Source organism: Scyliorhinus torazame, chromosome 5 (genome assembly GCF_047496885.1).
Source record: "Scyliorhinus torazame isolate Kashiwa2021f chromosome 5, sScyTor2.1, whole genome shotgun sequence".
NCBI lineage: Eukaryota > Metazoa > Chordata > Chondrichthyes > Carcharhiniformes > Scyliorhinidae > Scyliorhinus > Scyliorhinus torazame.
The window spans coordinates 325,923,314-325,941,677 of NC_092711.1; the positions used below are offsets into that span (position 1 = coordinate 325,923,314).

At 48.2% G+C, this 18,364-nt stretch overlaps 1 protein-coding gene across 1 annotated transcript in view; it reads right to left on the minus strand.

Annotated features, from left to right (window-relative positions):
* Positions 1-352: 352 nt before the first annotated feature.
* The window catches only part of fhl1a (four and a half LIM domains 1a), a 42,486-nt gene continuing 24,474 nt past the window's right edge, over positions 353-18,364 (minus strand). The window contains exons 4-6 of the mRNA XM_072505992.1: positions 11,682-11,851; positions 8,211-8,397; positions 353-1,434 (exon numbers count right to left, since the gene is read on the minus strand). Of these exons, the coding sequence (XP_072362093.1) occupies positions 1,283-1,434; positions 8,211-8,397; positions 11,682-11,851 (509 nt within the window). The 3' untranslated portion in view covers positions 353-1,282. The remainder of the gene's footprint in view (positions 1,435-8,210; positions 8,398-11,681; positions 11,852-18,364) is intronic.

Genomic DNA, 18,364 nt, shown 5'->3' on the forward strand with positions numbered 1-18,364 from the left:
ACTGAGCTGGCTTTTGAAAGAGCTGGTTCAATTTCAGCTTTCTCTCCATAACCCTGTAAATTCACTCTCTTCAAGTACACAGTCCAGTTGCCTTTCAAAGATTTCTAGGAATCTGCTTCCACCACCCTTTCAAGTAGTTCCTTCCAGATCCTTGCTCTGTGTGTGAAGAAATTGTTCCTCATCTCCCCCTGGGTTCTCTCTCTCAGATTGCCTGATAATCAGTTCTGGCAGCCCAAAGAACCAGTTTGATGTCTCTCAGTTTATGGAAGAAAAACAAAGTTGTGCACATCTCCACTTGTTCCAGAAACAAGACAAACTAGCTGTGTAATGCCAGGAAGTACACGGCTGCCTGGAGCTTTGAGAGTCTTTTATTAAAGGTACAATACTGTCATGCTGTATACAGTCCATTGATTGCCCATACATTGCATTGGACAGGGACCTAGCATGCGATCCAGTCCTGCACCTTTCCATTACACGTCGCCACAAGGCAAACACTCGGTCATCATTTCAAAACATTAATAAACTTCAACCAAATTAGCACTAATGTGGAAACGAATAATATGAGGTACATACTGAGCAAACTTAATCCCGTGAAGGACAGCAAGACAGCGAACAGCTGCATATTTATCTATTTAAAAGCCAAACGTGGAATAAAATCAATCATCAACTAATTGGCAGCAGTTGAGGAACGATACTACAAAGAGATCCTAACACAGCTTGAGCATCAGATCATCCACATCAATCCCGAAAATTCCTCTTAAAGTGATCGATCACACTTCCACACAACAGAATCTGCTCGCTTGTGAAGGGACTGAATTTGATTCACACTCACTGCAGATCAATGTAAGAAATTAGTGTTGAGCTAATAACTAAAGCGAGAGTGACTGGAAGAGGCTGTTCGGGTGAGTATATGAAGTCAAAACGCAATAGAAACCGAGTAAATAGCATATGCCTATATTATGAGTTTAAATATCATTCTAGCTATTTGCTTTTACTGTTTTGAGAGCTCAGCTATGAAGTCATATGATTAAATATTACAGACATTTTAATTAAACTTTTGTCGTTCTGATGGATTCTTTTGAAACCATTTCCATGCCTGCACTTCATACTTAGCATTGCAAAAAAAGATGGGTAATATGTAACTTTTGTAATAGTTGCAAGTGCGTGCTATTGTACTGCCTTTGAAGCATCTGGTTACTTTATCAAATTTTAAAAGCTTTGCTGTAACACAGTAATGTATTTGATTAACAAGCGTGATCAAGTGTTTGACACACACACAGGATTACAGGGATTTCCCACAATCGGGGCAGTACACGTCCCTGTTGTGGGTAACGAAACGCTTGTTGACCAGGGAGCCGTAACACTTCTTACACTTGAAGCATTCGCTGTGCCACTGGCGATCTTCATAGGTTACAACCTCAGCCCCTCCAAAGCCTAGTGATGGGAAGAGAGGACGTTAAAGCAGGTGGTTGACAGTGCAGCCGAGTAAAATAGATCACAACACACTGCAAATAGACCGGTCAGCCATTAACTTTTTATAAATTTACAGTACCTAATTCATTTTTTTTCCAATTAAAGGGCTAAAGAGCAGGACCAATCCACCTCCCCTGCACATCTTTGGGTTGTGGGGGTGAGACCCACGCAGACACGGGGAGAATGTGTAAACCCCACACAGACAGTGACCCACGATCGAACTGGGTCCTCGGTGCCGCGAGGCAGCAGTGCTAACCACTGCGCCACTGTGAGTTCACCGTTAACTGATGGAGCTGGAGGAGGTTACAGGGATTGGGAGGGGTGATTGAACACCAGGATGAGTGTTTTAAAAATCAAGGTGTTGCTGGACTGGGAGCTGATGTAGGTCAGTGAGCACAGGGCTGATGGGTAAACAGGGCTTGATATGGATGAGGGTTTTTTCAAAAGAGGCTTGGGCAATCTGCGGGTGAAAATGGGGAAACTGGACATTGGAATAATCGAGTCTGAAGGTAACAAAGGCACAAATTAGAGTTTTAGCTGATGAACAGTGGGCAGGGAAAAGAACAATGTTATACAAATGGAAATAGGTGATCTTAGTGATAGGATATAGAGTCAGGATCTCAGCTTCACTTTCATATCAAACACATGAAACAGTCCAAATGCAGCGAGACCCGGGCAGTGTACAGGCTCGGGGCTGACAAGTGGCAAGTTACCTTCCCGCCACACAAGTGCCAGGCAATGACCATCTCCAACAAGAGAGGATCTAACCATTGCCCCTTGACATTTCATGGCATTACCATCACTGAATCCACCACAATCAACATCCTGGGGGTTACCATTGATCAGAAACTGAACTGGACCCAGCCACATTAATACTGTGGCTACCAGAGCACATCAGAGGCTGGGAATCCTGCGGAGAGTAATTCACCTCCTGACTCCCCAAAGCCTGTCCACCATCGACAAGGCTCAAGTCAGGAGTGTAATGGAATACTCTCCAATTGCCTGGATGAGTGCAGCTCCAGCAACACTCAAGAAGCCCAACATCACCCAGGAAAAGCAGCTCCGCTTGATTTGTACCCTTTGTCAGGGTCCTTGTTTATACCCATATTCCCCTTTTATTTGGCATTTTTTTGATCCGTGGAGGATTAATGGACATGTCTCTCTCTTTAAGACCAGTGGCAAAATTCAGAAGTTACAGGGGAGAACTCTGCTAGCCTCTGGTTTGCACCAGTGAGAGAGAGAGATGGGGCTGGGACTCAGTTTGATTGATTGGCTGGTAGGCAATGGATTGGCCCCAAAGGCCGTGCTCTGCCCGGTAACAGGTGGTGATTGAATCCTATCCCACTGGAATGCTTTGCAGAGTCCCACGGTTTCGGTGGACAGCTCGGAGACAGGATTCTGCTAACTCTCCAGAAAAGGCTGAATTGAGCCAACTAACTCACTCTCCAGAAAGCCTGTTGTGAGGACTACCTCTCCTCAGCAATGCTGTGAGTGCTCCATTTCTAAACTACAGATAACCTGAATGAATTAATCTAGAGAGACCATTATCGGCTGCAAAACAGACTTTAATCTGCAAGCTTGATGTGAAGGAAAGTGTGCTTTAAAAAAAACACCATCTGCAACAAAGACTCTTTTGCTTTAACTTAGGATCTTTACCCCTTTCCAGCCCTCTGCGTTTGTCCTGTGTGAGAGGGTGGGGCAATTAAAGTGGGAGTAAGGAGTTAAATGATAGTTAACCAATTGTATTTACTGCATATTTCATAGTTCTTGTTATTAATAAACAGTAGTTGTGTTTACATTTACAAACCTGGTGAATGTAATTATTGGGCAGCTAAGGGCCAAAGACCACGGGTATTTTTGAAAGAATTATTGGTTAATTCACAAGTGACTCCAGGGCACATGGAGCAGGAATTGACCGCTCACTTGCCCAGGGTGTCGTAACCCCTTCCACGAACATTCACTCCTTCCACCAATGACGAACAGTAGGAGCCGTATGTACCATCTACAAGATGCACTGCAGGATCTGACCAAGATTCCTCAGACAGCACCTTCCAAACCCACAACCACTGTCACCTAGAAGGACAAAAGCAGCAGACATCTGGGAATCCCACCACCTGTAAGTTCTCCTGACTTAGAAATATATCGGCCATTCCTTCACTGCCACTGGATCAAAATCCTGCAAACCCCTCCCTAACAGCACTGTGGATGTGCCTGCATCTCCGGGTCTGCAGCGGCTCAAGCAGGCAGCTCACCCCCACCTTCTCAAGGGCAACTAGGAATGGGCAATAAATACCGGTGCCAACCAGCATGGATTTTCCATATTTCATACGGAAAATGTGCTTGAATACCACAAAGCGATTTCTCGCGTTGAATTTGATTTGATTTATTGTCTCATGTATTAGTGTACAGTGAAAAGTGTTGTTTCTTGCATGCTGTACAAACAATGCATACCGTACATAGGGGAGGAAGGAGAGACTGCAGAATATAATGTTACAGTTACAGCAAGGTGCAGAGAAAAGATCAACTTAATACGAGGTATGTCCATTCAAAAGTCTGATGGCAGTCGGGAAGAAGCTGTTCTTGAGTCGGTTGGTACGTGACCTCAAACTTTGGTATCTTTTTCCTGACGGAAGAAGGTGGAAGAGAGTATGTCCGGGGTGCGTGGGATCCTTAATTATGCTGGCTGCCTTTCCGAGGCAGCGGGAATTTATGGGCAACACGGTAGCATTGTGGATAGCACAATTGCTTCACAGCTCCAGGGTCCCAGGTTCGATTCCGGCTTGAGTCACTGTCTGTGCGGAGTCTGCACATCCTCCCTGTGTGTTCGTGGGTTTCCTCCGGGTGCTCCGGTTTCCTCCCACAGTCCAAAGATGTGCGGGTTAGGTGGATTGGCCATGATAAATTGCCCCTTAGTGTCCAAAATTGCCCTTAGTGTTGGGTTGGGTTGGGTTACTGGGTTATGGGAATAGGGTGGAGGTGTGGACCTTAGGTAGGGTGCTCTTTCCAAGAGCCGGTGCAGACTCGATGGGCCGAATGGCCTCCTTCTGCACTGTAAATTCTATGATCTATGAATTATAGATAGAGTCAATGGATGGGAGGCTGGTTTGCGTGATCGACTGAGCGACATTCACGACCTTTTGTAGTTTCCTGCGGTCTTGGGCAGAGCAGGCTTCATACCAGGCTGTGATACAACCAGAAAGAATGGGAAATGCAAATCTAATGCTGTTACATATCCACATGTTGCCCTCAGACAAATCCCACACACCCTGTGGAGAGTAATTTAAGCGAGAGGAGTTTTCTTTTAGGGGGAAGAAATAAATATTAAGAGGGAGCTCCCTTTCAAGGGCTGGCTGACTTTGTGGGGGAATGTTTGAAACTTAATTTGAAAACATCCACTTATGATGATGTACATCTACGTAATAGCGTTAGATTTGCATTTTCCATTCATGTTTTAGATTTGTGAAATAAAGCTGTACTCCAGATTGGGCATTTTTTCTTAGAAATGAAAATACCAATTTTACTGCCAAAATACTGATTTTTGGTATCTGGAATCCTGATGTCTGTTGGAAAAGGCTGGCGGATCTGATTAAATTTCCAAGCCAGTGAATCCCGTAAAAATGCGTTTTTAAAAAGTGAAGTTTATGAACCGTTCGATTTGGGTTAAGGAGAACCATGAAATCCATGGTTTGAGGTGGGAACGAAACACGATGGCTCCTTTCCCCTTGATCTCCAGCTGGGTACTGGAGATGATCCAGGACAGGATGTCAGACAAGCAGCTAATAGCTCAGGATCATTGAAATTGAGAGGTAGATGAACAGGTAAAGCTAGATGTCATTGACATAAAAGTGGAAATTGACTGACTGTCATCAGAAGACGAGAAGGGGCCAAGGATGGATCTTTGGAGGAATTCAGAAGTAACTGCATTAAGAAACCATCACCAAAAATGCTGTAATAATCTGGTAAGAATAGAACCCAGTGATAATTGAACTGATATGGCCAATAGGGAGGAGTATTGGAGGAGACTGCAGTGTGCAGAGAAAGTCAAGGAGTGATCATCTATCGGGTGGTGCGGTGGTTAGCACTGGGACTATGGCGCTGACAACCTGGGTTCGAATCCCGGCCCTGGGTCACTGTGGAGTTTGCACATTCTCCCTGTGTCTGCGTGGGTTTCACCCCCACAACCCAAAGATGTGCAGGGCAGGTGGATTGGCCACGCTAAATTGCCCCTTAATTGGGAAAAAAATAATTGGGTACTCTAAATTTAAATTACAAAAATGTTTTTAAAGGAGTGATAATCTATAATGATCTCTGCCACAGAGGATGTTGGTAACTTGGGTTAACGTCGTTCCATTGCTGTGGCAGAGAGCTGGTCGGAGAGGCTCAAGCATGGAATGGGCTTAGAATTGTTGCCATCGGATTGCAGTGGGATGCTCTAAGGTAGGTTTTGAGGTGGAGTGGTAACTTTGCAAGAGCTAAAGTTTAGGCGATGGTTGTGAAAGGAAGTTGGAGGGTAGTTCCTGAAAATAAAGAACCATTTCCAATGTCAATTGGGGGGCACCGAAGGGGAAGTTGGGTAATGAGGAACTAGGTGGGAATAGAGTTGAGGTTTTGTTTACAAAATGAGCTCTATGTAGCCAAGAGAGGAGATGTGGGAAAGTTAAGAGCCTGGATTTACAAAACGTGAACCAGGAATCATAAGACATAGGAGCAGAATTAGGCCACTCGGCCCATCGAGTCTGCTCCGCCATTCAATCTTGAAAATAAAATGAAAATCGCTTATTGTCACAAGTAGGCTTCAATGAAGTTACTGTGAAAAGCCCCTAGTCGCCACATTCCGGCGCCTGTTCGGGGAGGCTGGTACAGGAATGGAAACGTGCTGCTGGCCTGCCTTGGTCTGCTTTAAAAGCCAGCGATTTAGCCCAGTGTGCTAAATCTGCCTCTGGCAGTAAATACACACAGTCATTCCCATCGGGATAACCAACATCCCGGTCCCTGTCTGGGCCGGCCTGTATACTACGTTATCAGCACCAGCTGGGAAGGCCTCCACCCACTAGCAGGGAAGCACATATTCCACAAGTCCACAGGGAGATCGATCAGGGTGTCCCCATGGGCCTCCTATAAGATCATCAGACAGGAGCAGAATTAGGCCACTCGGCCCATCGAGTCTGCTCCGCCATTCAATCATGGCTGATATTTCTCTCATCCCCATTCTCCTGCCTTCTCCCCATAACCCCATCTATCTCTGCCCTTAGTGTAGGGTGGGGTTATGGGGATCGGGTGGAGGTGTTGATCTTGGGTAGGGTGCTCTTTCCAAGAGACGGTGCAGTCTCGATGGGCCGAATGGCCTCCTTCCGCACCGTAAATTCTATGTTAATCTAAAGACACTCAGTGATTTGGCCTCCATTGCCTTCTGCGGCAAAGAGTTCCACAGATTCACCACCCTCTGGCTGAAGAAATTCCTCCTTATCTCGGTTTTAAAGGATTGTCCCTTTAGAAAGAGATTGTGTCCTCTGGTTCTAGTTTTTCCTCCAAGTGGAAACATCGTCTCCACGTCCACTCTATCCAGGCCTCGCAGTATCTTGTAAGTTTCAATGAGATCCCCTCTCGTCCTTCCAAACTCCGAGTACAGACCCAGAGTCCTCAACCGTTCCTCATACGACAAGCTCTTCATTCCAGGGATCATTCTTGTGAACCTCCTCTGGACCCTTTTCAAGGCCAGCACATCCTTCCTTAGATACAGGGCCCAAAACTGCTCACAATACTCCAAATGGGGTCTGACCAGAGCCTTATACAGCCTCAGAAGTACATCCCTGGTCTTGTATTCTAGCCCTCTCGACATGAATGCTAACATTGCATTTGCCTTCTTAACTGCTGACTGAACCTGCACATTAACCTTATGAGAATCGTGAACAAGGATTCCCAAGTCCCTTTGTGCTTCTGATTTCCTAAGCATTTCCCCATTAGAAAATAGTCTGTCTAAATTCCTCCTTCCAAAGTGCAGAACCTCACACTTTCCACATTGTATTCCATCTGCCACTTCATTGCCCACTCTCCTAGCCTGTCCGAATCCTTCTGCAGCCCCCTTGCTTCCTCAATACTACCTGTCCCTCTATAGATCTTTGTATCATCTGCAAACTTAGCAACAGTGCCTTCAGTTCCTTCTTCCAGATCATTAATGTGAATCCTTCAAAGCAATGAGGTCAGTCTGCAATTATCCACAATGAGCTCAATATTTATTTTCACAAGTAGGCTTACATTAACACTGAAATGAAGTTACTGTGAAAATCCCCTATTCCCACATTCCAGCGCCTGTTCGGGTACACGGAGTGAGAATTCAGAATGTCCAAATTACCCAACAGCACGTTGTGTGGGTGGAAACCGGAGGAAACCCACGCAGACACAGGGAGCACGCGCAAACTCCACAGAGTGACCCAAGCTGGTAATTGAACCTGGGACCCTGGAGCTGTGAAACAACAGTGCTAACCACTGAGCTACCTTGCTGCACAGCAAGAGAAGGTAAGTAAAGAGATCTGTGGATGGTATGCAGTGATAGCTTGTCCGCTGCTCCATGGGGTGGGAGTGCGATGGTTGGGGGAGTGCAGATGGATGGAGTTGGACCATCCTCCAGTGGGGGTCCATTGGATATGAAGATTGGTGAGTGGGGTCATTGAGCTTCAATTTTTATTTTTATAGTCTCAGTAATTTAAAAAGTAAAGTGGCCGTTCGTCACAACTTACCAGTCACAGGCTTGTGACAGGCGCCACACTTCTTGGCGATGAAGTTGCCATAGCAATCCGTGCAGTAGATATAGTTCTCGTGGGCAGTGAATCGTTGGCCACCCAGTTGTTTGCGACATGTCTTACACACAAAGCATTCAGTGTGCCAAGGTTCATCGCGATAGGTCAGTCCTCCACTGGTGATAGCCTGAAACACAGCAGACACCCAGAACCTTACATCAAGGTAATATACGAGCCACATTCTCTGCCAATCCATTAGTCACAGGTATCAGGCAGAACATTGGTCAATTCTGTATTATGTCCTCCCTCCCTGTCTCTGTAACCTCTCCCAATCATCCAATCTCGCTGCTTTAATTCTGGCCTCTTGGCCATCCCGATTTTAATCACTCCTCCATTGAAGACTGTCAGCCGCTTGGGCCCCAAACACTGGAATTCCCTCTGTAAACACCACACTTCGCATTGTCAATGTGGGTGTAGGAAGTTATGATAAACCTATTTTGTGTTTCCCTGTGTTCTGTGAAAATTGGGGCTCTGCAGTGTTGGCCATTCAAGTTTTTAAAAAAAAAAAATTTTCAAGTACCCAATTATTTTTTTCCAATTAAGGGGCAATTTAGCGTGGCCAATCCACCTAACCTGCACATCTTTGGGTTGTGGGGGCGAAACCCACACAAACATGGGGAGAATGTGCAAACTCCACACGGACCCAGAGCCAGGATCAAACCTGGGACCTCGGCGCCATAGACAGTAGTGCTAACCACTGCGCCACCGTGCTGCCCAGGCCATTCAAGTTAAAGCAGGTTTTGGAGATAGTTCCCATGTTGGATTATCGAGGGTGGGGACTGGAGTCCCTCATGGGAGTTTCAGTGGGTGGGTGACCCATGGTCTTGGTGGCACCTGGGTGGGTAATTGGGTGATGTGTGGGTCCTGTTTTGGTTGTGTTGCAGGATGGTGTGTTTGACTACAGTTTACCTGTTGATTCACATGTGCCTCAAGTTGGCCTGGATGTTGGAGTGAAAGATATTGTAAATTGTTTTATCTTTCTGACCTTGTAGATCGAATTTTGTTTGTTCAAAACTCACAGAATCTTGAAGCTTTATCCTCTTGGTATCTTGAATATCAAACTTTATCCACTTCACACAAAACATTACTGGTCCCTAACTGGATCCTGGGGGTCAGGTCTACAATCATAAGTGTCATGTAAAATGTTGACATCAAGTTGATTTTTTATATATATTATTGAAAAATGAGAGGGGTTCTCACTGAAGTAGAGAATTCTGCAGGGGTGTGATAGGGTGGGCGTTGGAAGATTGTTTCCATTGGTCAGGAATCTAAAACTCGGTGCTCAGTCTCAGGATGAGGAGCCCTTCGAGCCGGCACCACATTCAATATGATCATAGCTGATCCTGCGAGGGCCACGTCCAGCTCCCTCTGAATATATCCAACAAACCGGCCCCAACAGCTTTCTGTGGGAGAGAATTCCACACGGTCACAACTCTCTGAGAGAAGAAGTTCTTCCTCATCTCAGTCCTGAATGGCTGACCCCTTATTCTTAGGCTGTGACCCCGAGTTCTGGACATCCCCAACATCAGGAACATTCTTCCCGCATCCAGCCTGTCCAGTCCCATCAGGATTTTATCCGTTTCTATGAGATCCCCTTTCATTCTTCTAAACTCCAGTGAGTACAAGCCCAGTCGATCCAGTCTTTCTTCATGTGTCAGTCCTGCCACCCCGGGAATTAGTCTGGTGAACCTTCGCTGGACACCCTCAATAGCAAGAATGTCCTTCCTCAAACTAGGAGACCAAAACTGCCACAATACTCAAGGTGTGGCCTCACCAAGGCCCTGTATCACTGCAGCAACACATCCCTACTCCTATACTCAAATCCTCTCACTATGAAGGCCAGCGTGCCATTAGCTTTCCTCACCACCTGCTGTACCTGCCGACCTTCAGCGACTGTTCCACCATCACACCCAGGTCGCGTTACACTTCCTCTTTTCCCAAACTGCCACCATTCAGATAATCTGCCTTCCTGTTTTTGCCACCAAAATGAATAACCTCACATTCACCCACATTGCATTTGCCAAGTATTTGCACAGAGAGCTTGTGTGGGGGTAGAGTCCTTGTGAATATTTAAGGCTGAGATAGATTCTTGATCAGGAAGGGAATCGAGGGTTAATGGGACAGTGGAGGTGAGGAATGCTGGATCAGTCATGATCCTATTGGTGGAGCAGGCTTGAGGGGCCGAATGGCCGACTCCTGTTCCTACTTTTTATGGTCTTATTAATCACCTCCTGACATCTAACCTTGACCTGGCCTTACATCACTTAAAATCGGGATCCCAATGTTTCTTAATCCAAGTCCCTATCTCCACCTCTCACCCCTGGTCGCTGCTTTATGTTCTGCGTTCTGAGTTTACTCCCTTCATCTCTCCCTCGCCTCCTTCCCAGTCTCAGCATTAGGAGTATCTTTGTTCTCATTCCATTTACTCCTTTGGGTTTTTTCTCTGTTGTAAGGAAGGGGGAGTGGAGGGGTGGGTGGGGGGGGGGGGGGGGGGCAGTTAGGGGAGTGGGGCAAGTGGGGGGGGGGGGGGTTAGTGAGAGGACAAGGCCACTGTCCAGCAGGGACACTTGTGTTTGGGATTGGGCCTGTGGCTGGAGTTGGAGTTTATGAACCTTATTCTTCTTGGGGAATGTTTTATTCTAATTTATAAAGTAAGAAAAGGGTCCGGAAATCCACAGAGATTTGTTTTTATTTATTCACAGGATGAATAGCTCGACCAGCATTTATTGCCCATCCCTAATTGCCCCTTGAGAAGGCGGTGGTGAGCTTTCCGAGTACAACTCAGTGAGTGGTTTCAGAGGGTGAATCAGACCCATTTCAGTGTCTAGGATCAGCACAGCTGGGGGAGAGCAGATTTCTGGCCCTGAAGGACAGCGGTGAAACCAGGTGGTTTTATGGTAGTTTCATGGTTATCCGTTACTGAGACTAACTTTTTCATTTCAGACCAGAACGTAACCATTGCTACATCACCTGTGATTACACCAAAATTAAATTAATCCTGAAACCGATTTAATGCTTGGCCCCGAGGTTTTCAACACATTGTTATTGAGGCAGTAAAGTATATTCAAACATTTCAGCAGCTGTTCTCTGGGCTGGATCAGAACTCTGCTCTCTGAGTGGAAATAATTATCCAAAATAATGTTGATTTCTTTGGGAAATGGTCAATGGTTCCCCCACAGGCGCCAATCTCTCCAATATTGACTCTGATCGCTCTCCCTGCCATCTCGGAGTCTGGGTAAGAATGTAAGGCTGTTGTTTAACTTGGCGCCAGGCTGTGGCTGTACATTTAAAATGTAAAGACTGACTGATAATTGTGAATAGGGACACACTGTATACCCGGTTTACTCTGTGTCTGTCTGTGTCTGCCTGTGCCTCTGTCTGCCTCTGTCTGTGTCTGTCTGTCTGTCTCACCTTTCTGCAGTGGACACAGTGCTTAGAAAATTTCTTCTCATTACAGGAAGTGCAGTAGATATCATCACCCTTTGGAATAAAGCTTCCTGTCCCGATTTCCTTCAGGCAGCGAGAGCAGGTGAAGCACCGTTCGTGCCAGTGTGAGCCGCCATGCTCAAAACTCTTAGTCCCTGCAGAGAAATAGTGGAACAATGAGCCTGTTTGCTGGGAACCCCAACAGTTTTCACCCCCTCCCATTAGTCACAGGTTCAGACACTGGGCAGGAGGTCCTCATGTCTCCAGGAGCCCCTCAAACCAGAGTTAGTGTCTCTGCCCCGGTCGTGTGACTGAAATGCAACACTGAGCTCGGGAAGAACCCCGGGATTGGGAGAGAGTCCAGGACAAATTAATAACCAGACAAAATATGTTTTTGCCCAGAGAGTTGTTGTGATGGTGCAGCTGCTGCGCGGGCGATTCAATAATAACTTTCAAATGGAAATTGGACCAATGCTGGGAAAGGAGAAAGTTGTGGCATTAATTCCGCAGCTGCAGGAGCCAGTGTGGGCACATGGGGGGTGATCTCGCTGCTGTCAGATTGGAATAAACATGACCCCATGGGCTGGGGGTAGGTGGATTAACAGGATCTCTGTCCAGGAAACTCGCTTTGACGCTGAGCTCCGGCAAATTGAACCTCGTTAATCTCGGAAACTGATCACAGCGTGACATCAACAATGTGAATTTGGCCACACAAAGCACTTTCCACCCACTCACACCTTTCACTACTGACCCACTCACCGTTCACTACTGCCCCATTCACTACTGCCCCACTCTCACCGTTCATTACTGCCCCACTCACACACCGTTCACTACTGCCCCACTCTCACCATTCACTACTGCCCCACTCACACACTGTTCACTACTGCCCCACTCTCATACCGTTCACTACTGCCCCACTCACACTGTTCGCTACTGCCCCACTCACACACCGTTCACTACTGCCCCAATCACAACTTTCACTACTGCCCCACTCACACACTGTTCACTACTGCCCCACTCTCACCGTTCACTACTGCCCCACTCACACACCGTTCACTACTGCCCCACTCTCACACGTTCACTGCTCCACTCACACTTCACTACTGCCCCACTCACACACCGTTCACTACTGCACCACTCTCACACCGTTCACTACTGCCCCACTCACACGCTGTTCACTACTGCCCCACTCACACCGTTTACTATTGCCCCACTCACACCATTCACTACTGCCCAACTCTCACCGTTCACTACTGCCCAACTCACACTCCGTTCACTACTGCCCCACTCTCACACCATTCACTACTGCCCCACTCGCACACCATTCACTACTGCCCCGTTCACTACTGCCCCCTCACACCATTCACTACTGCCACACTCACACGATCACTACTGTCCCACTCACTCACCGTTCACTACTGTCCCACTCTCACACCGTTCACTACTGCCCCACTCTCACCGTTCACTACTGCCGCGCGCACACCGTTCACTACTGCCCCACTCTCTTACCGTTCACTACTGCCCCACTAACACACCATTCACTACTGCCCCACTTTCACACTATTCACTACTGCCCCACTGACACACCATTCACTACTGCCCCACTCACCGTTTACTACAGCCCCACTCTCTCACCATTCACTACTGACCCACTCACACACCGTTCACTACTGCCCCACTCACACCGTTTACTACTGCCCCGCTCTCACCGTTTACTACTGCCCCACTCACACGTTCACTACTGCCCAACACTCACCGTTCACTACTGCCCCACTCACACCATTCACTACTGTCCCACTCTCAACATTCACTACTGCCCCACTCTCACACTGTTCACTACTGCCCCACTCTCACACCGTTTACTACTGCTCCACTCACACAGTTCACTACTGCCCACTCACACACCGTTCACTACTGCCCCACTCTCTCGCCATTCACTACTGCCCCACTCACACACCGTTCACTACTGTCCCACTCACACTGTTCACTACTGCCCCACTCACACCGTTTACTACTGCCCCACTCTCACTATTTACTATTGCCCCACTCACACCGTTCATGCTGCCCAACTCTCACCGTTCACTACTGCCCCACTCACACCGTTCACTACTGCCCCACTCTCACACTGTTCACTACTGTCCCACTCTCACACCGTTCACTACTGTCCCACTCACACTGTTCACTACTGCCCCACTCACACACCGTTCACTACTGCCCCACTCACCCCCCGTTCACTACTGCCCAACTCTCACCGTTCACTACTGCCCCACTCACACCGTTCACTACTGCCCCACTCTCACTGTTCACTACTGCCCCACTCACACCGTTCACTACTGCCCCACTCTCACACTGTTCACTACTGCCTCACACACTTCACTACTGCCCCGCTCTCACACTGTTCACTACTGCCCCGCTCTCTCAACGTTCACTACTGCCCCGCTTACACGTCGTTCATTACTGCCCCACTCACACACCGTTCACTACTGCCCCACTCTCACACCGTTCACTACTGCCCCACTCTCACCGTTCACTACTGCCCCACTCACACCATTTACTACTGCCCCACTCACACCGTTCACTACTGCCCCACTTACTCACTATTGACCCACTCTCACACCGTTCACTACTGCCCCATTTGCACTCTGTTCACTACTGCCCCACTGACATTCCAGCATTCTGTGTTGCATGATCTCCACATGGAGCAGTGCATTGGGACATCACAATATCCTGTTCACTACTACCCCACTCACCCCCGTTCACTACTGCCCCCCACACCATTCACTACTGCCACACTCACACACCATTCACGACTGCCACACTCACACGATCACTACTGTCCCACTCTCTCACCATTCAGTACTGCCCCCTCGCCGTTCACTACTGCCCCACTCACACCTTTTATACTGCCGCGCACACACCATTCACTACTGCCCCACTCTCTCACCGTTCACTACTGCCCCACTCTCTCACAGTTCACTACTGCCCCACTCACACACCGTTCACTACTGCCCCACTCTCACACCATTCACTACTGCCACACTCACACACCATTCACTACTGCCCCACTCACACCATTCACTACTGCCCCACTCACACACCATTCACTACTGCCCCACTCGCACACCATTCACTACTGCCCCCACACCATTCACTATTGCCCCACTCTCACACCTTTCACTACTGCCCCCTCACACCATTCACTACTGCCCCACACACACCGATCACTACTGCCCCATCCACACACCTTTCACACCTGGCCCACTGTCACACCGTTCACTACTGCCCCACTCTCACCTTTCACAACTGGTCCACTCACACCATTCACGACTGCCCCACTGACACACCATTCACTACTGCCCCACTCACATCGTTCACTACTGCCCTACTCCCATACCGTTCACCACTGCCCCACTCACACCTTCTATGTTCTATACATATGGACGATAAGGGAATAGTGTAGATGGGCTTTAGAGTGGTTTCACATGTCGGCGCAACATAGAGGGCCGAAGGGCCTGTACTGCGCTGTAATGGTCTATGTTCACATCTCGTCCCCACACACCATTCACTACTGCCCCACACACCTTTCACTACTGCCCCACTCACACCATTTACTACTGCCCCACTCACACCGTTTACTACTCCCCCACTCACACCATTCACTACTGCCCAACTCTCACCGTTCACTACTGCCCCACTCACACCGTTCACTACTGCCCCACTCTCTACTGTTCCACTACTGCCCCACTCTCACTGTTCACTACTGCCCCACTCACACACCGTTCACTACTGCCCCACTCTCACACTGTTCACTACTGCCTCACACACTTCACTACTGCCCCGCTCTCACACCATTCACTACTGCCCCACTCTCTCAACGTTCACTACTGCCCCGCTTACACATCGTTCACTACTGCCCCACTCACACACCGTTCACTACTGTCCCACTCTCTCACCGTTCACTACTGCCCCACTCTCACCGTTCACTACTGCCCCACTCACACCATTTACTACTGCCCCACTCACACACCGTTCACTACTGCCCCACTTACTCACTATTGTCCCACTCTCACACCGTTCACTACTGCCCCATTTGCACTCTGTTCACTACTGCCCCACTGACATTCCAGCATTCTGTGTTGCATGATCTCCACATGGAGCAGTGCATTGGGACATCACAATATCCTCATCATCAACTCGATTGTTAAAGTCGTGAACACGCTCTGACCCTCAATCTGCAACTCGCGTTTCAAACCCAGCCTTTCATTCCCAATCTCAACGTTACCGACCCACCAGCCCCACTCCCCCACCCCCCACCACACACACCTAACTGATGGGTACTAACCAGGATAATTGCTAACCGACAATGAAGTAGCTGGACTAGTCATTAACCAGCGGACAGTTAACCAGACCGGTGATTAACCATCAGACAGTTAACCAGGCCGGTGATTAACCAGCAGACGTTAACCAGGCCGGTGATTAACCAGCAGACAGTTAACCAGGCTAGTGATTAACCAGCAGACATGGCAGTTAACCAGGCCGGTGATTAACCAGCAGACAGGGCAGTTAACCAGGCCGGTGATTAACCAGCAGACAGGGCAGTTAACCAGGCTGGTGATTAACCAGCTGACAGTTAACCAGGCCGGTGATTAACCAGCAGACAGTTAACCAGGCCAGTGGTTAACCAGCAGGCAGTTAACCAGGCTGGTGATTAACCAGCAGACAGTTAACCAGGCAGGTGATTAACCAGCAGACAGTTAACCAGGCTGTTGATTAACCAGCAGACAGTTAACCGGGATGGTGATTAACCAGCAGACTGTTAACCAGGCTGTTGATTAACCAGCAGACAGTTAACCAGGCAGGTGATTAACCAGCAGACAGTTAATCAGGCTGGTGATTAACCAGCAGGCAGTTAACCAGGCAGGTGATTAACCAGCAGACAGGCAACCAGGCAGGTGATTAACCAGCAGGCAGCTGATTAACCAGCTGACAGTTAACCATCAGACAGTTAACCAGGCCGGTGATTAACCAGCAGGCAGTTAATCAGGCAGGTGATTAACCATCAGACAGTTAACCAGGCAGGCGATTAATCAGCTGACAGTTAACCAGGCAGGTGATTAACCAGCAGACAGTTAACCAGGTTGGTGATTAGCCAGCAGACAGTTAACAAGGTTGGTGATTAACCAGCAGGCAGTTAACAGGCAGGTGATTAACCAACAGGCAGTTGATTAACCAGCAGACAGTTAACCAGGCTGGTGATTAACCAGAAGAGAGGCAACCAGGCAGGTGATTAACCAGCAGACAGTTAACCGGGATGGTGATTAACCAGCAGACTGTTAACCAGGCTGTTGATTAACCAGCAGACAGTTAACCAGGCAGGTGATTAACCAGCAGACAGTTAATCAGGCTGGTGATTAACCAGCAGGCAGTTAACCAGGCAGGTGATTAACCAGCAGACAGGCAACCAGGCAGGTGATTAACCAGCAGGCAGCTGATTAACCAGCTGACAGTTAACCATCAGACAGTTAACCAGGCCGGTGATTAACCAGCAGGCAGTTAATCAGGCAGGTGATTAACCATCAGACAGTTAACCAGGCAGGCGATTAATCAGCTGACAGTTAACCAGGCAGGTGATTAACCAGCAGACAGTTAACCAGGTTGGTGATTAGCCAGCAGACAGTTAACAAGGTTGGTGATTAACCAGCAGGCAGTTAACAGGCAGGTGATTAACCAACAGGCAGTTGATTAACCAGCAGACAGTTAACCAGGCTGGTGATTAACCAGAAGAGAGGCAACCAGGCAGGTGATTAACCAGCAGACAGTTAACCAGGACTGTGATTAACCAGCAGATAGTTAACCAGGCTGTTGATTAACCATCAGACAGTTAACTAGGATGGTGATTAACCAGCAGACAATTAACCAGTCTTGTGATTAACCAGCAGACAGTTAACCAGGCAAGCGATTAACCAGCAGGCAGTTAACCAGGCTGGTGATTAACCAGCTGACAGTTAACCAGGCCGGTGATTAACCAGCAGACAGTTAACTGGGCCGGTGATTGAGGACTTCCGGGTGCGGCGATGACCAGCTGAGTCGCACGTTTCGGCAGCTCCCTGTGAAACGGACTTTTGGGCTCTTGATAGGAGCCCCAACGGCAATTTTAACGGCTGAAAACACCGTGCGGTAAACCAGAAGGGTGTTCCCCCTGGACACGGATGGAAAAAGGAGAGGAAAGTGGCCGGATTGCAGCGGATCCTTTGGAACAACGGCAAGGAAGGCAAGCAGAAACCAAGATGGCGTCGGAAGGTGGCAGTTTCATATGGGGCCCTGAACAACAAGAGTTTTTGAAACGCTGCGTAGAGGAGATAAAAAAGGAAATGAAGAAAGAGTTGTTGGCCCCGATATTACAGGCGATTGAAGGGCTGAAAGAGGAACAAAAGACCCAGGAGCAGGAGCTTCGGGTCGTGAAGGCGAAAGCAGCAGAGAATGAAAACGACATACAGGGCCTGGTGGTGAAGTCGGAGATACAGGAGGCACACCAGAAACGATCTGTGGAGAGGTTGGAGGCACTGGAAAATAACGCAAGGAGGAACAACTTGAGGATTCTTGGCCTTCCTGAAGGTGTGGAGGGGGCGGACGTCGGGGCATATGTGAGCACGATGCTGCACTCGTTA